Below are 20,578 nucleotides of genomic sequence, written 5' to 3' on the forward strand. Positions count from 1 at the left end.
CGCCGTCTCTGCTCTCCTTTTGTCCAGGCCCGGCCTTGGAGCAGCAAAAGGCAGACAAAAGCGACAGTCGGTCTGCGCAGCGGCGGGCCTCAGAGGCCGGGAATGGTCGCAATGGTTGCTCCATTTGTCGCGTGGCAGCATGGGCAGTCATGTATCCTCACAGCAAGCAGGCTGCTGAGAGCAAGCAAGAGAGAGGCACGACTGACGATGACTGCCGTCTGCTCTGACGATTGCGCAGGAGGCACCCTCCAGGCGCCCCGGGTGAGATATGCACCAGCGGTGCTCAGGTTCGGACGGATGTGATTAAATGGGCTCGGATTGGACAGGATGGGCTGGCAGGCTGGCCAAACCAGGTTGGGACGGCAAAAGATGATTGCTCAGTTGGCCAGATATGGTTGGTGAATTCTGATCCGGTGTCGTGGTTTTGCTTTGGTGCTTTGGGTGCCGTCGTAACGCGGGCGGGAAGTGGACGGCTGTGTGGACGCGGACTGAGGTCGCAGTGGCGCACCGGGCATGTGTTGTTGTGACATGGCTCTAGTCAGTACCGTTCCTGGCGATCGGTGGTAGCCCGTCCAAGTCGACCTTGGACCAAGATGTCGACAATGTTGGCGGCTGGCACCCGACTGAGACCTGCGATTGTCCTGCACGCTGCCTGACCAGTGTGTTTGTACTCTGCATATCCAAGGCAGATGGGGATTTGCAATAACCCGAGACAGAGAGCGACGTAGTTATCCACTATCGCAGGCTTTCAGAGCAAAACCGCAAACCAAGCGCGAGCTCGTGGGGGAGGCCAAGGATAGGTAGAGCCGGATACCGCAAAGCCGCCATTTGCGGCGTAGAAGAAGAAAGTAGGCTGTCGATCCGTGTGGGTAGAGGGGGGCAGCGGCTGTGGCAGCAAGGATTGAGTGATGGTGAGGCTGCTCGGATTGCTGAATAGGCAGTCCGTCTGTAGGTCGTGAGAGGGCTAAGAAGCCGACTTGGGTGGTTCATTTTGCAGAAATGACGATGGCAAAGTGACGTGACGGCCCAAGCTCAAGAGGAACGAGGTGGACCGGGACGGGCTACCAAACTCGAACGCATGAAGTTGTCATCGAAACTCGAGGGAGCAAAGAACTGTCAAAGAGCGCTATCATGGCGTGTGTCCGTAGGGTAAAGGTGTAGGTATCCCGTAGTCTGTATCTTGGGCTGGCATCCCATCTGTTCAGAAAGGTGCAGGGTTGGTGGTTCTTGAAGTGCCGTGCTGCGGGTTGTGGTGTAAGCACCTTCTGAAGCTGAAAGGCGACTGCAAGGTATCCGTATCCGAAGGGGAAAAGGTAGGTGTTAGCCCGCAGCTTCCATTCCTTTCAGATTGTCGATTTCCATGTTGGGACCGCGAAATGCAGCGGAAAAGCCAGTCACGGCAAGTGTACCTTGATAAGTTCAACCTGCCACACTTTCTTCAGTGGGGCCGCAACTTTGCGGCAAATGCACCTGAACCTTGCCGTCGACGTTCCTCTGGAAGGGATTCCCTTTCTCTAGACTCCCAGCTTGCACTTTGTAGTGTTGCACAGGCTTCCGGGGAGCTCAGCACGAGATGCGTCGACGAGTCCGTGTGTTTTTTTTCTGCTTCCGTGGCTCGGGCAAGGTAGGCCGCCGGCACAGCTGAGCTGAACCGGAGCCAGACAAATCCAACAAGACGAGGCCATAGCAGGCGCGTATTCTCGTGTCATGTCGTATGGGATGATGATGAATCTCGATCTTGTGGGTTATTGATGGATCCTATGCGTCCCTTGATGTAAGTCTCCTCTCTCCCTCAGTTTTGTTTCCCCCTTGGAATCGGAGCGAGGCTAGGATGGAAGAGAGTGAAGCCCTCGCCTTGTCGATAGGTTACTGTAGGTAATGTCGTTGACAGTTGGGGGGAAGTGATCGTAGACAGCCCGCACAGTCTTGAGCACTGTCTCTCGACCGGGCACAGCGGATAGTGTGTGCAATTAGACAGTCGCTATGTCTCTTCCCGTTGGTCTCTCGTCTTGTTTATCCAAATGGTCCGTGTGATGCTTGGTCGCGTCAATCAATGCCATACTGTCTAGCCTGTCGGTGGAGATGGGCGCAGGGACAGGCAGAGTGAGATGCAGTACAAGTAGACCAAGGGGGACGAAGGTGGGGGAGGAAGCTTCAAGTGGAGTGGAGGTACCTTGTCTACATACGTACTCTGTGCTCCATGAGCTCCATGTGCTCCATACGGATACCTCCTTGCCCTGAAGACAAACCACATGACCTGGGCTTCCAACCTGATGTTCTGACATTGAATTACCTAAGGCAGGAGACAAAGTCTCAGGTATCTTTTCCATCATCCCCGACCAACACGTGTGTCAGCGGGGGAAGGTGCTGACATAAGATAGGAACGGATAGCACTATGGTCTATGCGTTCTCGTAATTAATTACTATCCATACCTTCCCTACCTTAGTCTGTAAAGTATTCCGTACACAGGTAAGGTACCTTCCCTTACACTCAGGCATCCGCAAGTACCTGACCTTACTCTGTATTCGTACCTTTCCTTTCAATACACCTTTGCGGCCTCATCTCAATGCCTCCAGTTCACTCTCTTTCTCAATCGCTCTCTTGTTTGCATGTCTTCTTCATCTTGTCTGCCACAGTTCATCCATGTGCTTGATATTTACCGTCACTGGTCATCACCGAGGTACACAAACGAGCAGTTGCGGAAACCAAGGTGAGAAAGTGGGAAGGGATTCTCTCTCTACTTTGTACTCCTTGACTTCTCAGACTTTGGAGCTGGAGCATCGCGCCAACTCTCATCTTACCAATCGTCTAGTGAGCACTAAGCAAGGGCCGGACTTGTCAACTCGACCCGGCAACTAACTAAGCCGTCCGCGCCCGTCCCCCTCTCAGAAAACATTTTTGCCCCTCTCTCTACGCTCTATCCTGTTGTTTTAGCTTCAACAAAACGCTTCTTCCACCGCCCAGAGAAACCAATGCACAGAGTAGCGCCTGCTGTCTGCGCAAGTGCAACGCGGCAAATTACACGCCACAGCGGCATAAACACCCAGATCCTGTAGCTTGTGTCTGGTGCGAGCTCATCCGAAGTTTCTTCCTACGCTTCATTTCATCTTTGCCCGTCACAGACAATGGACAAGACACACTCACTCACACCTTCACACACACACACACACTCCTCGGTACAAACAGTAACACTCATCGACGCAGCACAGACTTCAGCTATCTTCGCCTCTTCGGATCAGATGATGCCATTGGGATCGTCGTGCCTGTCCGGCTTGACCTGCCCCGCCTGTCTCGTCGTCGTCTTCTTCTCTGTAATTCTGCCCTCCACAACCTGAACCACTTCTTCAACTGCCCTCTCGTCGTTACCCCTTCCGGCTTCCGGTTGAGTCGAGTCAAGTCGATACACTGCCTGTCCCTTTCGGTCACATTCTCGCCACTTTTCAGAGCCCCTTCGAAGCCGACGGGATGCTGTCCGTTTGCCCGTCAAAGTCCCGACTCTCTCTCTCTCTCTCTCTCTCTACTCTAGATCACCCCTCGATTGTTTAGTTATGCCATGCTCATCTCGTCTTCTACGCTGCCTCAGTCATGCCGTTCTCCGTACGGTGTACTGTTCCTATGGTTGACAGCGCATTGACTCGTCATCCTACAATGTCTTGTTCTCGTCCTTTTTGGCGGGTTGTCTCTGCCGTGTCACTCAGTCTGTCAGTCGTTGGCCTTGTCACGGACGGTACAAACTTCCAGGCTTCGACAAGTGCCATCGTTCATCACCGAGAGGCCTCGCCCGCGTAGTCGACGGATACACGTCCAAGTCCACGCCTGCCGGGCCTATCTTCAGCCCGAGCAGGGGAGTCGAGTCCAAAGTTTTTAGTGTGGCACCAACTGACATGGGGGCGTCGTCCAAACCCAGGGACGCAAAGACGCTTCATGGACCAGGGGTCGGGACTGACGCCGGGGCCGGGGGGGCCAGGATTCTGAACTAGGGGGTGTGGGATGAGATGGGATGGGTTGCGAATGGGACGTGTGGATGCCCGGTGGATGTGAAGGGTTCACTCTCAATTCAGGTTCGCTCAGGTGGGTGCAACCATCCTACCACCCTGCTCCTGTCCGTCCTGTGTCCTCGTCCTCGCACTCACTCACGCACTCATGCACTCACTCATACTCCAAAGCTGGAGTCGGAGACTCGGAGGAGTCCAGCTGCTGATGCCGCTGCTCACTGCACAAATCCCCCAATGTCACTCAAATGCATCCTCGACATGTAGTGTAGTTTCCTCCCCCCCTCTCTTTCACACTCGCGCAGGCGCTGTGCTGACATGGATACACCCTCATCCACACGTCGGCTCTCCTCTCACTTTAACTCTCACTCTCACAGCCTGCTTGTCCCCTCGCTCTGCGCCGGCCACGTCCGCTTCTCCCGCGGCACCTCATCCTCATCCTCATCCTCATCTCAAGGCCCAAGGCCCAAGGTTTGGTCTGGGTCTACCTGCATAGCTCAGCACAGTCTACCCGTATGGATACACAGTCTGTGCCTTATGCACAACTGACCGCGGCTCGAGCCCTGTCATGTCCTGTCCTTTCCTGTCTCTCCGCTGCTTTGCTTACCTTACCTTACCTTAGCTTTGCTGGCTTGCCTTGTCTGCCCTGCCCTGGCCCCTAGAGACCCTCCATGACCCTCCCCTTTCTCTTCCTCCCAGGGCCTGAGAGTCAAGAGAGTTGACCCCCTTGCTCCCTTGGTCTCCCGATACCTCCACCCAAATATGATCTTCTCACTGCCAAGGGGGGTACCCGGTGGACGATGAGAGAGGGCCCCCCTTCTTGGTGCTCGCCCATGCCCTGCCGCCACCCCAGCGCCTAACTACACAGTACCGCGCGACTTACACCCACGTCGGCTTGCACACGCACACACACACTCTCTCTCAGCGCTCTCGCTCTGTGATGATGGGTCGACAAGACACATCAATACATCTTCCGCCTCTCACCCCCCTCCTCTCCCGTCACTCCTTCTTCCCACTCCTCCTGTCATTGTTTTTTGTGCCCTTTCTCTCTCGTCAAGCCTCGTCTGTGCGCCTACAGGCCCTTGCCTAGACAGATCGACTATCTCGCCCTCAAGACCTTGGAGGACTTGAGCAGACCTTGCTGTCTCACCTCTGCGCGGCCCTGCCTGACCCTTCCTCATCCCGCTTGTCGTTCCCCATTCGATCTAAAAGCAGACAAGCTCCCCTCGATCTGCTGTTCCGATTCCCGCGCCTCTCTCACACCCACGTTCTCTCTTCACATCTCTCTTAATATCACCAGGCTCTCAGCCCTCTAACCTCAGTCACTCTTTCACTCAAATCTCTGGTTCTGAAGACTTGATCCTGCGGCGTCTAAACACTGCCGAGAACATAATACGCATGCCTATCCCCGTTACTACACTGGTTCTACACTCGCTCTGCACACATTCGTTACCATCGCCATCGTGTTAACCACCGAGCCCCCCCCGTTGAACGGTCTACCCTCGAGCTTGGCCAACTTTGTTACATCAGCAGCTATGGCGTTCTACCCAAACTACCAGACTGCGTCAGCATACGATTATGGCTTCAGCACTCCTTTCCCCGGAGCCCCTCTCTATCAGAGTGACTACATGGAAATGCTTCGACAGCAACAGGCAATGATGAGCCGGGGCCTGTTCCCAGCAGCCGGAGGAAAGGCCACCGAATCCAAGCCGAGACTTGCCAAGGATGAGGTCGACAAGCTTGAAAGGGAATTCCAGAAGAACAACAAGCCCAACAGCAGCTTGAAGAAGCAGCTTGCCGAAGAGATGAGGGTGGACATTGCGAGGATTAATGTATTTCCCCCTTCAGCTTGGTTTCCTGAAATATATCCACTGACAGATTATAGAACTGGTTCCAGAATCGGCGAGCAAAGGCGAAGCAGGAGAAGAGGACACAGGAAAATGAGGCTCGCCGCAAGTCTGAGCAGGCTACCGAGACGTCCACAAGCTCCGAGACTATCAAGGAGTCCTTCCACGACCACGACGACGATCTTCGCCCGTCCGCTGCTCCATTCCCACCCGTTCACGTATCAACCGACGCGTCGTCTGTTAGCGAAGCATCACCCTCGGAGGGCACTCAGACCCCGGAGCCCACATTTGAGCAGCCGCAGGTCGTTACGCAAGAGCCGGATTCAGAATACGCCTCGCCCGACTCATCCAACTCTTTCCAGCACCAGGATATCAACATCGGCTACTCCCTTGGCCCCGATCAATTCTACTCTGGCCAAACACCCTGCGATTTCTCGGCACCTATGCCTTCAGAGGTCATCCAACAAACACCCAACCATTTGACTCTTTCGATTCCCAGCCAGTACTTGACGACACAGCTTCCAGAGTCAACTAGTGCCTCTTCGTTCTCGTCTTACCACCTGAGCGCAAGCGACATGGACGAGTCTTTCGCTTCTTTCCCGCACGGCCTGACTACCGGCATGACTAGCCCCATTCCGATCAATGTCAAGCAGGAGCAAATGCAAAGCGAGGATCTCGACAAATTTGATCAGTTCTCTCCCCAGTCAATGTCTCGCTCCCCTCCCGAAATCTCCACACCAGACTTCCGATTCAAGTCTGGCTCGACCATCGACATTGCCAGCAGAAGAAACTCCAAGAGGCCCGCTGCGCTCGTCAGCTGCGTGCGCAGCCAGTCATACAACTTCTCCGGTCCGAAGACCGGCATCGAGATGCCCAGGCGCATTGAGGCACCTAGTCCGATGCGCCGCGTTGCATCTGCGACAGGAAACTTTCCGAGGGGAATTCAGAAGCCGGCCGGTTCAGGCCCGAGATCGCCAATGTACTTTGACCGTGCTCAGGAGAACCTCCTCTTGCAGATGGCCTCAAGGTCACCGATATCGCGAAGCCCAGCAGCGCCACCAACCCCAAACACACCAATTGTCCCTAGCCAACAAGCTTTGCGTGAGACCACCGTCTCATCCATGTCCTCGGCCGAGGATGACAAGAGCTACAGCATGCAAAGGAGCCTGACAGTACCGCAATATGCCATGGACCCTACCATGAGGACCCCGCCGGACACCCCCGGCATGATGACGACGATGCCGAACTCTCTATTTCCCGCGTTCGACTACAACGTATCCGATGAGCCGCTGTCGACACCAAGCTTTGGCAGCTTTGATCAGGAGTTCCCCAACATGTCGTCGAGCGTACCGAGCTATGTCGCACACGGTTGCGCAAGCCAGCCAGTCACACCTTCATTCCCTCCCAACAACATGGGACCGGCGTTCTACTCATCGTACGGCGGTGGCAACACCGAGTACAACTGGTCGGATGCCTCATCCGTCTCAGTCAAGCCGTCACCCGAGCAATCACGGTCAAGACAGTTTCAGTTCACCAACATGACTGCACAAGATTTCCACGGGGAATGAGGTGTCGTTCAAAACGTGGCTTGAACCTTACATCGGCCTGGCAGAGTAGAGTTTCGAGGGGGTTCGATTTGTCATCGCAGCAGTCAAAAAAACTTGCTCATCATGTATACTTGGCGCTGTACAACTACCAAGGGTTTTCTACTGCGTGGATTTTCACTTTGTACATACAGCGATTTGCTTTATCACTGGGCCATCGGCGCTTCACCGGGACAACCTTATACTTGGACTACACGGGTCCTCCTTTTCCTTTATTTTTGTTTATCTCTCTTCGTCTGCAGCAACGATTTTCCTTTCTCATGATACCTACTGCATACACCAAAGAAACAAATCTCTTTACCTAATGTAATGATATACATACGGCTTATGTCCTGCTGGCGGCGGCGCTGTTTGTGGCTGGGGAGGGTGGGGGAGGGAAAAGGGACCTGGATATCCCATTGGAAGCACAGGACAGGTGGTGGGATGGTTCGAGGTTACGTGTCTTCAATCGCGTTGGGTCGGAATATGCCATCAACCTCTGAGCTGTTCGCGGCGGCGTGAACGGAAGAACGCGACCCTGCGTGGATGTCGCAGAGCAGGTCAGCACGTATAGGATTGCAAAGTGCGAGGTGCAGGACAGGGCGGGACGGGCTGGTTTGGGCTTGGATAGATGGATGGATGGGAAGGACAGGATAGGGCGTTTATCTTCCAGCGATTTACCTCGAGCTTCAGGTTAGGAGACGCCGAACTTCACCTTTTGGGAGGCCCAAAATCAAAAAAGTACTTGCCGCACAGTCCACCGGGCACCCCGTTCACTTCTGGTGAACATCAGATGGAATCGCTTGCCCGGTGTAGTCCCCACCCACACCGAGGGTATCGCGCCTTCCCATGAGTGTCGTATGGTATATAAGGGGTCAGATGTGCCCGTCCTTTCGCCCACCGGACGCGGTGGGACACAGAACGTCGACGGGCGTTTAGCCGCAGTAGCCGAGCGGGTTGTAGTCCAGCTGGTAGAAACTTGAATCTTGAGACAGAACTGCCCTGATAGTGATGGTTTCATAGGAGCTCGAACCTCGCAGGTTCGAGCTCTGAACTTTTGCATTTTTGATCACATAACCATTTGCCATTTTCACGTATCTGGTCGGTACATTTCTTGAGAATGACTTCTTTTTGTCAAATGAGTGTTTGGAGGTGAGTTATGGATGATGAGGGTGATTGCACCATAGTAGAGTTGCATCGCGATGCCCGGCGTGGTGTTGTTTACTTTTTGGGGCGGGGGCATCCCGCGGCAACGGGAGGTCACGTTACCTGGGTGAATACACGCTGGTCGTATTTGATCTAACGAATAATCACGACTGCATTGGAATCAAAACAGTCAAAAGCATTCAAGCATACCTAGGTATGTTATATGCATGTTTCCCCCTTTACCCATTCGTGTATACCGTAAGTCCCGCGAGCGCATGAGTACTATGTAAGCACACTGGACGTCCAAGGCTGCTCATATCCTGCTTATGGGGCCATGAACTACGAATTGCATACCATCGATATATAACACGCTTAGAATTACCATGAGGCTACTATCGCATGCTTGGATATCAATTTCCAAGATGCCCATGGCCACAACTAAGCGTGTCTGACGTTGAGGAGAGGTGAAGTGAAGTGAGGTGAGGTCGCAGCAGAGTTCCATTGAAGAACATCGGCTCCACTCTTCCGAAAGTCAATTGGGCCAATGGCACCCGAGCGGTCATTTTGCGAGGAAGGTCCCTCCCCCTCGGCATTGGGTTTTTGGGGAAAGCGGTTCGTGTGGGGAAAGAGACAATGCCAAACCTCCCGTCGCTGCCCACTGCGCTGCAGGAATGCGTCTGATCTGTAACGTCTTTCTTCGATACGTCTCTTCTTCTTCTTCTTCTTCTTCTTCTTCTTCTTCTTCTTCTTCTTCTTCTTCTTCTTCTTCTTCTTCTTCTTCTTCTTCTTCTTCTTTCTAATTCTCCGAAACAAAGACAAGGAAGGCTTGGGGTTTTGACTTCACATTGAATTTAAGATCTATCCACATTCCTTCGCGCGCTCTTTGTTCGACCACATGGTCCGAGGAATGCGGGCGATACCCATTCACATTCCGATCAGTTTCTGCGTCTGGCACGCGGATACACTAAGACTAAGCACCAAGATCCACGTTTTGGCTAAGCTTACCCGCCCCGAATACCACGTTGAAAACAAGACACACATAGCCATCCGCCTTCCGCATTCCGTTCTGCCACTGGAACGCTGGAACTCCTTTTCCCCTTGTGCCATTTAGGCAAAGACCAAGGTACTCACTCGTACTGGGTTATCGGAGACATCGAGAACCCCGAGCTAAGACCAATCAAGGTAAGCCAAGGTGGATGTTCGTTCATTCAACATTCCCAATCGCCCCCAAATCTGCCAATCTCGCTCTCTGTCTTGTCCCAGGGACACCCCAGGTCTTCCCCCCGCTCCCCGCATCAACCTCCGCCGGCTTCCTGTTGCGTCGACAATAGACTGGATTTCTTCTGCCGTTCACCACAGCCGGCATCCACTGCTACCCACGCGGAGATGGCCCTGGTTGGTGGCAGCAACTCCGAAAGAGGGCATCATTACCACTCGATGGGGAGTTGCTAGACCGCTTCTGGTGCGATCACCCTCTTCATATCTGCTTTTCTAATGCGGAGAGGAGAAAGCACCCGGAGTTGTCCCGTACCTGCACAACAAAAAGTCCTGGCCGTTGACTCGCATCGGCCCCAGGGCGCGGGGCCCAAGTAGTGCCTGACGCCCTGGTTACTTACTTGGGGCGATGACGGAGGGCCGGCAACCTTGCGAACGTCTCTTATTCGATATCCGTTAGCTATTCCCCTCGCCATGTAGAGAAGCGAATTGTGTCGGTCCGATAGACCCCAGTTTCTGATTGCCGTCAACCCTTGTCGAACGAAATCTCGTGGCCATGTTTTACTAATGGGGTGCGATGGCGTAGTACCTGAGTAGACAATGTCCTTCGACATGAAGAGGTTGCGGTATAAAGAGGGTTCTAAGGCCCCTGATAGCCGATCTCCCCTTTTACCGACACCCAGGCCACAACCGGATCGATATCAGCGGCTGAAGAGAATGGCTTTCTTTGTGTACTTCCTAGCTACGGTCCTGTACCTATCCGCGCCAGTATGGTCCGCCGCTATCCGTGGTAGAGACAACGGTCCCGTTATCACTGTAAAGAATGGCTCTTACACTGGCATTCACAGCGCAGAGTATGGCCAGGACTTCTTCCTTGGAATGCCATACGCCAAGGTATGTGGCTGTAACCTTCGGTTGATGCCGACATACTGAACATTCTAGACTCCTGAACGATTCCGTATCGCCCAAGGCCTAGACTCAGCATGGAACGGCACGCATACAGCCACCGAGTACCCAAAGCATTGCGTTGGTTATGGCTCCGACATGATTGGCTATGAGTCTTCGGAAGACTGCCTGTATCTCAATGTTGTTCGCCCAGCCGGTATCGCTGCTGACGCGCAGCTTCCCGTAGCTGTGTGGATCCACGGAGGCGGCCTGGTATGTTCTTTTGCCGGACCCTCGCGAGAACCACTGCTGACAGTGATAAGTACATGGGCGGATCAGCAGACAGGCGATACAACCTCTCTTTCATCGTCGAGAATAGTGTCAAGCAGGGTACTCCCCTCGTTGCGGTTAGCTTGAACTATCGGCTATCCGTCTTTGGCTTTCCCGGTGGCAAGGAGGCCCTTGACGCTGGTGCGACCAACTTGGGTTTCAGAGATCAGCGCCTGGCTCTGCATTGGGTCAACGAAAACATTGCCAGCTTTGGCGGCGCCGCCGACAAGGTTGTCATATTTGGTGAAAGCTCAGGTGCTGAGAGTGTCGCTGGGCAAGTGCTGGCCTACAACGGTAAGTTGACACCATTCGCATGCGAGATATACTTTACGACTAACATTTTCAAGGACGTGACGACGGCCTCTTCAGAGGCGCGGCTGCCCAGTCCGGCTTCGGAGGGCTCATCCCCCGCATGGTCGGCGGCTTCAACTCCACTGCCTACCAGACCAACTACGACCTCTTTGTCGGCAACATCTCCTCTTGCGCTTCCACTGTCGGCACTCAGGAGTCGATAGAGTGCCTGCGCACAGCACCTCTGGACGAGTTCAATGCCGTGCTGAACGCAACCACGTCATCCTTCAGCTTCATACCCATGAAGGATGGCGACTTCCTTGCAGACTTTGCGACGTCGCAGCTCGAACGCGGAGACTTTGTAAAGGTCCCCATTCTGATCGGATCCAACTCGGATGAAGGCTCTGCATTCGGCCAGGGGAGGGGCCCGAACGGTGGACCGATCAACACTGATGAGGACATGGCGTTTGCCGTACGCAGCATCATGGCTCCCAATGTCGAGGAGACCACGGGTCAAAGTATCGAGGAGCTTGTTGATGAGGCATTGGCTCTATACCCCGATGACCAGGCCGTCGGCATCCCGAGCTTGGAAACATGGCCACACATCATTCAGCCCGGCGAGGAGATTGCCGTAGCTCGGGGTCTGCAGCAGAGACGCGGCGGGGCTTTCTTCGGAGACATGTATGTCCTAATGACTCTTCGGTATTAGGCTTGTGTGTACTGACATTCTGGCAGGTTCTTCGGCTTCCTCCGCCGCAGGGCCAACATCATATGGTCCCAGAACGGCGTGTCGTCTTACGCATATCGCTTCGACGTTACCGTGAATGGAGTTCCAGAGTACATTGGCGCGACTCACTTCCAGGAGGTAAGTTTGTTGACTGTGACGTGGCAAAGACATTCGCGGTTCATCAGCTGTTGTGCAAAGACTTACCTCCACCCAGGTCGCATTCGTATTCAACAACCTCAACGGCCTTGGCTACGACGTAAACCCTTTTGGAGGCAACAGCACAAGCTACACTGAGAAGGCCACCGCGCTGTCAAAGACCATGTCCGCAGCGTGGGTCAACTTTTTCGTCTCTCTTGATCCCAATGGCGCTCCGGATCTGGGCGAGTGGCCTGCCTACTCAACGGAAGGCGGTGCATCTGGTAGCGACGTGGTGTTTGGTCTCAACGGCACTGTGTTGGAAACGGACGACTGGCGGGCGGAAGGTATGAGTTGGATGATTAAGCACGGGCTCGACATCTTTGGGAATTGAGTTTTCCCCGGCTCATACGACGCGTTCAGTACGTATTGGATAAGGTCAGGTACATACTGTGTAAACATCTACAGATCTTATCTGCCTGGCGATATGTACATAGGCCATTTAGTACATTCTTTCAAGTATATCCTATACGAACAACTCCACCTCCTAAGTTAACAACAACCAACCAATCAACCTAGGCTTGGGAGTCAACCCTGGAACTACCTCAACAGGCCATGAGTTCCTGATCTCCTGCATCGGAAGGAATGGGCAGTAGGATCCTTTCAATCCTTTGATTAACTTAAACTACGCATAGGCTAACCGAGACTTATTGCGGCGTATAAGAGAGAACTAATGTGCACCTGAACACTATCCAGTTTCAATGAAACATCGTCAAATCTAGAGTCTAAGAGGTCCCGCTATAAGCGAGCAAGAAGGTGGAGTTTTCCGCCCGAGACTTATACGTTGGTTGGTTGGAGGAGCAAAAACATTGGTCTCACAGTCTCGTCACCCGTCGCCTAGAACCGCGGCTATGCCCCTCAAGCTAGTTGCCCGACGAAAGTAATAGTCGACAATCATACTTTCCATCTACTAGTAATTAAGGTAAGTCGATGTTGGATCCTGCCCCCGTTCATCAGTTTTGTTCATCTAGAGGAATATCGTGGGCTGATGTTCGCCCACTTTTCTCTCTCTGTCCCCCCCTGTCGCAGCCCTAGGCCGTGCCACATTGCCCGGGCGAAGGCGGCTCGGGTCGATCCCTGGAGATCTGGGGGGGGGGGGTTGTGCATGATGCTAAAATGAAATTCTGCATCAACACGAAGTCGTTTTTCCCCGCATCCTTTGATGGAAATTACTATGCTGTTGTCGGAAGCCTCGGTCGGAGGCAAAAGGTTGTGTTGGACAGCAGAACTTGATAGAAGCTTCACTGAGCTTTGATGGTCTGGGTACCTCATCATATTGCCTCAATTGGCATTGGATATGTTGACTCTCAATTTGCATTGTTCATGTTGGCTTTCAACGGGACTATACCATCTCCTCGGTCTTTTCGTCAAATACCCACCCTGTCGGAAGGATTCGAGTTTCTATCACAAAGTTAAGGTGCTCATTCCTTCCGCCCCCATCAACAACACCCCGTATGCCCGGCGGAATCCTTAGCCCCACTGGTACAAAAGTCTAAACAGTCCCAGCCCTATGCCTTCTAGACCAATCGGCTACCGTGGAGACAACCGCAGTAGGAAGCTGGTGTCTTTCTCATTCTCGCCATCGTCTGATATTGCCAAGAAAATAATTGGAAATCCTCGAGACTGCAGAGTGTCATGATCTAAAGGCCCGCAGTGCTTCTTGGCGCTTACATTTGTCTCTGCTAAGCCCTTCTTGCGCTTGACGATATCTTCGGAATTCTGTTACCTAAAAGTCGAGTTGTCAGTTTTTTGCCCGACGTGGAAGAGGCGAAGTAGGTGTAGGCAGGGCGGAACAGGGCTGAAGATGTACGGGAACTCGCCAGGAACTTTTGATCCAGCTATCATGAAGTATCCACAGGCTCAGATTCCCATACGAGACGAAGAGTGAAGAATAGATGACCAGCGTCTACTCTTGCAGGTCTCTGGAATATATAAACACGTCTTCTTTCCTCTATTCCACGACCTCTCTCCCTCATCAACTCACAACAAGAAAGATCAGACTTTAGAGCTCAAAACTCCAAATCAATATTCATCTTCCACCTAACACACTTCCAAGATGCTCATCACCAACATCCTCACCGCCGCCACTACGGCCTGCGCCATCTTCGCCCCCGCCGCCGCGGCCTACGACATGAGAGTCAAGAAGTACGGCAAGACGGACTGCTCCTCGTCCGGCGGCGGCAACCTGGACTGGAACGCCAACGAGTGCCACGCCCTCTACAGCACCGATTGGGGCATGAAGGTCATTGACTACGACACCAAGTGCAAGAGTAAGACAATAAAGCCCTTGAACCCTGGAACAAAGTGAGAAACAGAAACATCTGACCACAAGTATCGTAAATAGTGAGAGGATACAACAACGGAAACTGCAGAGGCAGTGCGGTTACTGCTTTCAGCACCAGGCAGTGCCACTCTTTGAAGGGAGTCTGGTCCGTTCGTGTTGAGTGCGAGTGAAGGGTTGTAGGATATAGGACACTTGTAACTAAGACTTGGCCGCGGAAGGATGAGATAGATGGGGCCTACTTGTTACGGCTTTAGAGTGAAGGGCACATAGACTTCGCGCACATAAGAAGCCATTTCAGTAACTGTTCCCATCTGCCAGGTGTTCGAAGCTTCTTCGAGCTGAGGGACAATCAATTACTTATACTCTGAGATCCCAGGCTATTAAACGAGCGCCACTGTGTCAAAATGCATTGACGAATATGCCGTGTGATCATACCGCATTAGGTTTATCTGGTGCGGTCTTGCACCCGATTATTCATGGATAAGGTATCTTCCTTCGAGAAAAAAATATATAGGGAGTGATGTCTACTCATTCCCAGAGAAGTAAGTGGCCATTCTACCTAGTTTGATGTTGCTTAAATTCACGAGTGGTTTCTACTTTTTGTGAGATCGTTACGTGTAAGTCTGGGTCATTGAGTGTGTCGACACATTTTGGTACTTCTTTCTTGACTTGGTCGTAACGCGTCATCATTGAACTACACGTTGGTGTGACTTGATCTTTCTATACCGACAAATAGCCCAGAACAGGCAAGACAGGGCCATCAACTCTAAGAAAAATACAGCCAGTATCCCGCTCCATCGAACTTGACTGAGAAATGTGCCAGGCGATACTACACCATGGCGGCCAAATGCCAAGCTAGTCGCCGGACGTCCCAAGTGATCTAGATACCAGAAGTGTTTGGGGTCATTTATACAGTCTCCTACAGTAACCGGTTGGAAGCCCTTTTGTAGGAACCCATCTAGTAGATCGCCGAAACTGTGGTTACTCTCTTTTTGAAACCCTCGTATCGGGATGAGAAAAGAATCTCGCCCGGAGTCTGCCGCTTGTAGTCTGTCGAGGAGAAGCGTAGTCTCCGTGTTGTTACTCATGTCCGCCGGTCTACCGTCCCAAAGTACCAGTCGCTGACCATTTATCGTCAACTTTTCAACGCAGCCGTTCCGTACTGTGCAATCGACCGGGGACGACCAAATGTACTGTGGTCGAAGGCCCTCAGAGGAGGATGAGGCTCCGAGAACCGTGGAAATCTTCTGACGGGCTTTGAGGAGGTCGTCATGCTCCACGCCGCTGTGAGGATGGCGACTCGAGGTGCTAAATCCAATCAGATGCCCGTTTTTGTGTATACTCTGTACTACAGATTTCCCGTCGTCTTTTATTGAATCTGCGGTCCATAGAGTGCTACGTAGGAAGAAGGAAGCTTGTGCATTTCGCTGGGCGAACAGTGTTAGGATTTCATCCTTTTCGTTCCACGAGCCGTCATCGAATGTGAATGCTACTGTTCCTGGAACCTTGGAATTATGTCAGTTTTGGGTACACTTTTGACGGAGGACTCAAGTGGTTATGTGACTTACAGTACATTTGCGGATGACTTGACCGTGTTTTGACAATATTGGGGGACTCATAACTGTCTTTGAGCCGATTCAGATCCGCTCCTCAACAGAATGCGAATTTTGAACCAGCAAGAGTTCAGGAATTCTGGAAGATGAATGGCATGGAGCGAGAGGCCTCATAGGCGGTTTTGCCCCCATTCACTTCCCGACCCCTACCCTCATCCCTTCGGCATTGCTCCCGGCAGAATATCTGTATTTTTGTCTGAGCAGCAGTAACTGATCCCAGCTCACACGTGTTTTGTAATCTTCTCCGTTGTCGCCATGTTGTGTTGCATCCCACGCGGCAGCATCGCTTGGCCACGTCCCCCCCTCTTTGCCGGCCCGAAACTCTAAATAAATGAAGTAAGCCCTGATATGATGGGTTCCAGACTGTTCACTGGCCACCCCGTATAAGCTTACGGATCCCGGTTTACTGTGTAGGGGTCCAATGGAACCTCCGTTGCCACGCCGGTGGCTGGGCGCCCCGACTTGTCTGCCAATACCTGCCGTAAAGAGGGAGAACCCGAAACCGTCACTTGCATTTTTCCAGCTTGGACTGCATGAGGCTAGAAGACTGCGATAGTCTCGTACACGGCGATGCCGTTGGTCGATGGCGAAATCGCAGGGGATGGGCGCCAAATCTTTCTGGTTCTGTCTTCTGACTCCGCTGCTTTTTCTCAGACTGAGTGGCGGGTAGAGTGTTGATTTGCTTGGCTGCTCTTCTCAGAATGCGTGGCGGGTAGAGTGTTATCTGCTTGATCGGCTTCTTTCCTCTTTTGGATTCAAGAAAAATCCCTATGCGCTTTCGTAAACATTCTTCCGAAAAGTACAGCATGAGCGCAGAGTGTTTGATTTACTGTCTAAGAAGTCGCATCCACTACCACAGAGACCATCACCTTGTCAACCAACTCTGACTCCTCAGTGTAAGCAATCCAATTACAGAAGCCCAACAGACAAATGTGAAGTTGGCAACTGTAGAGAAACAAGAATACTGCAATTTCTTCCTCAATCTCGAGTACGAACCCTCGGTCCTTAGTAACCGGGTCTCGTCCGACTCTTTGACGTCTCCTTCGACTGCCATGTTACTTTCGCTCTCGTGAAGAGCATCCGCCAACAACAGAGTACTGAACCAAGTGGCAAACACGACGAGACAACCCAGATTCATGAATGTAACCCACGGAGAGAAGTAAAAGCCCCGTAGCCACGAGATCACAATACTCAGGTATGAAAAGTTGGCAAACCCCGCGCAGAAAATCATCAGCATGGGATGATAGTCCGGCGTGCGGGCATTCACCTCTCTCCTGCCACCTTGTTTCTCCAGGTCTCCGGGCAGCAGTAGCTCAGGCTCGCTCGAACACGGCCGAGCAAAGCGTCGAGTGAAGAATCTCGCCGCATCGCGAAAGGCTAGACGAACAAGCCCGAGCATCCAATAGGTATGGTTGCTCCTCTCCCAGCGAACGTACATGAGGAAAGCCTTCAAAAACGTCTCTGGCGCGACTGTGTAGCCAACAGCATTGCTCTGATACTTGAGACGCCAGCCATCGCGCAGGAGTCCCATCGTGAGCTGGACGTCCTCGCCGTGCCGCATCGGACGCCCGAGGAATTTCGTGTCCACGAGGGCCTTAGTGTGCGGCAGGATGGCGTCTCTGCGGAACGCGGAGATGGCGCCTGGGAGAATGGTAACGAACCCGTGTTTTGACTGCGCCGCCCGCGGAATGTTGCCGTTTTGTTCAAAAAGGCAGTCAAGGATGCGAGGGATGAAGCTATCCCATCCTTGAGATTGGATGTTGAAGACGGAGAGGTGCCCGGCGACGCCTCCAACGTCTCTGTCCAGGACGAAGGGACTGGCCAAGTTCCGGAGAGTATGCTTGTCGAGAGTAGTGTCGGAATCCAGAGTCACGAGTATCTCGTTGTTGGCCACTTCAAATGCCGTGACCATGGCCTGGCGTTTTCCACGGTTGATCTCGTGCCGGATTGTTGTATAAAGAGTCGAAGACTTTGGTGGAAGTGCGTGTTGTATGTGAGACCAGGTATCATCCGTCGAGCCGTCATCCACAACGATGATATGGACTTTGTCTCTGGGATAATCTGAGGACAACACAGAGGATATTGAGTTCCTCACGAACTCAGACTCGTTGTACGCCGGAACAATGACGTTGATAGATGGCAATCGGCCATTGTCCTTGAGCCCCTGGATGGGTTCATACTCAGCCCAGCGCGCAACGACGACTAAGAAGTTACACAGGAGGATGCAAGAACTGAGTTGTAGGAAAATTTCATAGAAGCTTAGTTGAGGTTTTGACTTTACTGCAATATACTGGAAAGTCACAAACGTAAGAATCGTGCCCAAGGCAACCAGACGGCCAATAGTCGCCCGAAAACAAGAAGCCGTCATCTTCGCTCTGTGAGTTGCTTTGCGAAGCGCAGAATACAACCTCAAACTCACAATATTCGATCTAACAGCGGCTTTCAAAGTCTTGATAATTTGTGTCTTTACACTGCGGGAAACGTCGTCCCCTTTAGGAAGTCTTCCGAAGCGGGGACACCGTGAATCTGGACCCCTCTGATATCCCCCTCAGTATTGATTGCCACTCTTGATCGACATGTAGTGGAAACATGACCCGGCATGCAGGTGATCAGGGATACCATCACGAACTAGATGGACCCTTAGATGCGACAACATGAATCGTTAAAGCACTTCACCGCCATCTGCTTTTGCTGCTGCTGACGGCGGTGTGCCCGGGATGCTGCTTGGTACGACGTTGAGGTGATCCAGAACAGTCTTCTTGAAACGGCGGCAGTGAGCTCCTCTATCGCGCGAGACAAAAGTTTGACCTGAAAATAGAAAGTGACCTAGACTTAGTTGGTAGCTTTCCCGTTCTTTACCTTATGTAGTCGTGGTCAGCACGAAAGTCTTGACTTAATCGAGACAAGCAGCTTCTTCTTTACAGCCCAAACAGTCGGCAGACAAACCCTTCACACAAAATGGCCCAACCCTTATCAACAAGTCTAATGGCATGTCTGCTCCTTCTTTCAGTTGGAGTGAATAGCCACACGCTTATGCAGAACCCCATTCCTTTCCCAAGTCAACTCCGGGACAACGGTCCAGTAGCCAACGATGGCTCAGACTGGCCATGTAAAGGCGAAGTGGATTACGATTGGTCCGGCGTATCCAACATCTGGGAGAGGGGCTCAAAGCAGCACTTGCGGTAAGTCAACCATTGATACAGGCTGCTACTTGAAGTATATGTATTGACGACTTACACAGGGCCATGGGAGGCGCTTCCCACGGCGGCGGCTCGTGCCAAATCTCGGTGACACGGGACCTTAAGCCCACAAGGAAGAGCCAATGGAGAGTTATCCACTCCATCGAGGGCGGCTGTCCGATCCGGAACCTCACCGAGGTCAACTACGGAGATTCTCCCACGGTCGTCCTGCCCAGCCTCTACAACTTCACCGTCCCGGACTGGCTACCCGTAGGACCGGCCGTTATGGCGTGGACATGGTACGGTCGCTGGAGCGTTCCCGAAATGTTTATGAACTGCGCTCCCATAGTGGTTCTGGGACAAGAGACGAACGCAGACGTCACCGAACAGGAGCGGGCGGCAAAGTTTGACCAGGCACCCCTCGTGTTCGAGGCGAACAATGGCAACGGCTGCTGGACACAGAACAAGGGCAGCTGCGTGAAGTTCCCCAACCCTGGCGAGTCTCTCGTGGTCAACGAGGAATGTCCCCTGTACGAGGAGACGATGTTTACGGGAAAGTGCGGGCCTGAGAGGAGTTTGGGTAACCTTTGGAGCTGGCCGTCACAATGGACCATGTTCAGTGGCGGCGCCATTGCTGTTTTTCTTGTTCTCGGGGTCATGCGCGTTGTCAGGACTTGGCGCGGAAGGCAGAAATACGGGCATCGTAAGCTTATAACTGACGATGTCTAAGTTTTGCAATTGAAGCTTTGAGCCGTCTAAGGTCGTTTACCGAGGAGAATATGTAGAGTTCATGAGCATTGAGGTTAATGTTGGGAAGATTCTAGAAGCAATATGATCGCGACAGCAAGCCGGAAAACGTCTCTATCCGCTTTTGTGTGAGTATGAGTTTCTCGCTGACAGATTGGAAAATTACGTAAGTCGAGCCTTTCCACATAAACGATGCTTGAACTTTCCCTCAATGTGTAAGGCTATATGCGATTGAGTTTAGAAAACGCGAGCCTTGTACCCAGAGGGTAGCTGTTTCCATGGATGTCGATTCATCTTGTACGCCGAGTGACTAACTACAAAACTTTCCTATGAGAGTGTGCATGGGACCAGGAGTGATTGTATCCATGTATGATGGCTGGTAGGGTTGAAAGGGTCAACGGCGTTGAGCCGTCCCTTCGTGTTCTTCACCTTGAAAACAACAATTACCAGCAAGGATTCAGGCGCGAGAAACTTATGGGAGATTCTGGATATGCTTCAGTGAATTACTTTAAGCTTTCATCCGTGATGGAGGCACAAAGTGTC

General features: G+C 52.5%; 10 protein-coding genes across 10 annotated transcripts, besides 1 other annotated feature; 7 read left to right on the forward strand and 3 right to left on the reverse strand.

Moving 5' to 3' along the window:
• The first annotated feature begins 327 nt into the window (after positions 1–327).
• Positions 328–402: a sequence feature (Short protein (CABS01_14346, KAK1480820.1) was converted to a misc_feature.).
• A 2,576-nt stretch (positions 403–2,978) lies between these two features.
• On the forward strand, positions 2,979–3,527 carry CABS01_14347 (uncharacterized protein; the record flags this gene model as incomplete). The annotated part of the gene is made up of 1 exon (XM_060547686.1): positions 2,979–3,527. A coding segment is annotated over one exon (549 nt), but the record flags the coding sequence as incomplete, so codon positions are not given.
• A 469-nt stretch (positions 3,528–3,996) lies between these two features.
• On the forward strand, positions 3,997–4,260 carry CABS01_14348 (uncharacterized protein; the record flags this gene model as incomplete). The annotated part of the gene is made up of 1 exon (XM_060547687.1): positions 3,997–4,260. The coding sequence occupies one exon, from the start codon at positions 3,997–3,999 to the stop codon at positions 4,258–4,260; it is 264 nt and encodes an 87-aa protein (XP_060393394.1).
• Positions 4,261–5,528: 1,268 nt separating this feature from the next.
• CABS01_14349 (homeobox domain-containing protein) lies at positions 5,529–7,408 on the forward strand (the record flags this gene model as incomplete). Its single annotated transcript, XM_060547688.1, has 2 exons — positions 5,529–5,825; positions 5,879–7,408. The coding sequence occupies 2 exons, from the start codon at positions 5,529–5,531 to the stop codon at positions 7,406–7,408; spliced, it is 1,827 nt and encodes a 608-aa protein (XP_060393395.1).
• A 102-nt stretch (positions 7,409–7,510) lies between these two features.
• On the forward strand, positions 7,511–7,708 carry CABS01_14350 (uncharacterized protein; the record flags this gene model as incomplete). Its single annotated transcript, XM_060547689.1, has 1 exon — positions 7,511–7,708. The coding sequence occupies one exon, from the start codon at positions 7,511–7,513 to the stop codon at positions 7,706–7,708; it is 198 nt and encodes a 65-aa protein (XP_060393396.1).
• A 1,299-nt stretch (positions 7,709–9,007) lies between these two features.
• Positions 9,008–9,723, reverse strand: CABS01_14351 (uncharacterized protein; the record flags this gene model as incomplete). The annotated part of the gene is made up of 2 exons (XM_060547690.1): positions 9,008–9,371; positions 9,701–9,723. The coding sequence occupies 2 exons, from the start codon at positions 9,721–9,723 to the stop codon at positions 9,008–9,010; spliced, it is 387 nt and encodes a 128-aa protein (XP_060393397.1).
• Positions 9,724–10,384: 661 nt separating this feature from the next.
• Positions 10,385–12,546, forward strand: CABS01_14352 (carboxylesterase; the record flags this gene model as incomplete). The annotated part of the gene is made up of 6 exons (XM_060547691.1): positions 10,385–10,678; positions 10,727–10,942; positions 10,993–11,293; positions 11,347–11,971; positions 12,026–12,155; positions 12,232–12,546. 6 exons carry the CDS (start codon positions 10,385–10,387, stop codon positions 12,544–12,546), a joined length of 1,881 nt encoding a protein of 626 aa, XP_060393398.1.
• Positions 12,547–14,268: 1,722 nt separating this feature from the next.
• CABS01_14353 (uncharacterized protein) lies at positions 14,269–14,666 on the forward strand (the record flags this gene model as incomplete). Its single annotated transcript, XM_060547692.1, has 2 exons — positions 14,269–14,482; positions 14,557–14,666. 2 exons carry the CDS (start codon positions 14,269–14,271, stop codon positions 14,664–14,666), a joined length of 324 nt encoding a protein of 107 aa, XP_060393399.1.
• Positions 14,667–15,182: 516 nt separating this feature from the next.
• CABS01_14354 (chitin deacetylase precursor) lies at positions 15,183–16,115 on the reverse strand (the record flags this gene model as incomplete). The annotated part of the gene is made up of 2 exons (XM_060547693.1): positions 15,183–16,001; positions 16,065–16,115. 2 exons carry the CDS (start codon positions 16,113–16,115, stop codon positions 15,183–15,185), a joined length of 870 nt encoding a protein of 289 aa, XP_060393400.1.
• Positions 16,116–16,942: 827 nt separating this feature from the next.
• CABS01_14355 (uncharacterized protein) lies at positions 16,943–18,477 on the reverse strand (the record flags this gene model as incomplete). The annotated part of the gene is made up of 2 exons (XM_060547694.1): positions 16,943–16,992; positions 17,106–18,477. 2 exons carry the CDS (start codon positions 18,475–18,477, stop codon positions 16,943–16,945), a joined length of 1,422 nt encoding a protein of 473 aa, XP_060393401.1.
• A 590-nt stretch (positions 18,478–19,067) lies between these two features.
• CABS01_14356 (endoglucanase) lies at positions 19,068–20,017 on the forward strand (the record flags this gene model as incomplete). The annotated part of the gene is made up of 2 exons (XM_060547695.1): positions 19,068–19,291; positions 19,351–20,017. The coding sequence occupies 2 exons, from the start codon at positions 19,068–19,070 to the stop codon at positions 20,015–20,017; spliced, it is 891 nt and encodes a 296-aa protein (XP_060393402.1).
• Between the last annotated feature and the right edge of the window lie 561 nt (positions 20,018–20,578).

This window comes from Colletotrichum abscissum (genome assembly GCF_030869225.1).
Source record: "Colletotrichum abscissum strain IMI 504890 chromosome Unknown Scaffold_53.1, whole genome shotgun sequence".
Classification (NCBI taxonomy): Eukaryota; Fungi; Ascomycota; class Sordariomycetes; order Glomerellales; family Glomerellaceae; genus Colletotrichum; species Colletotrichum abscissum.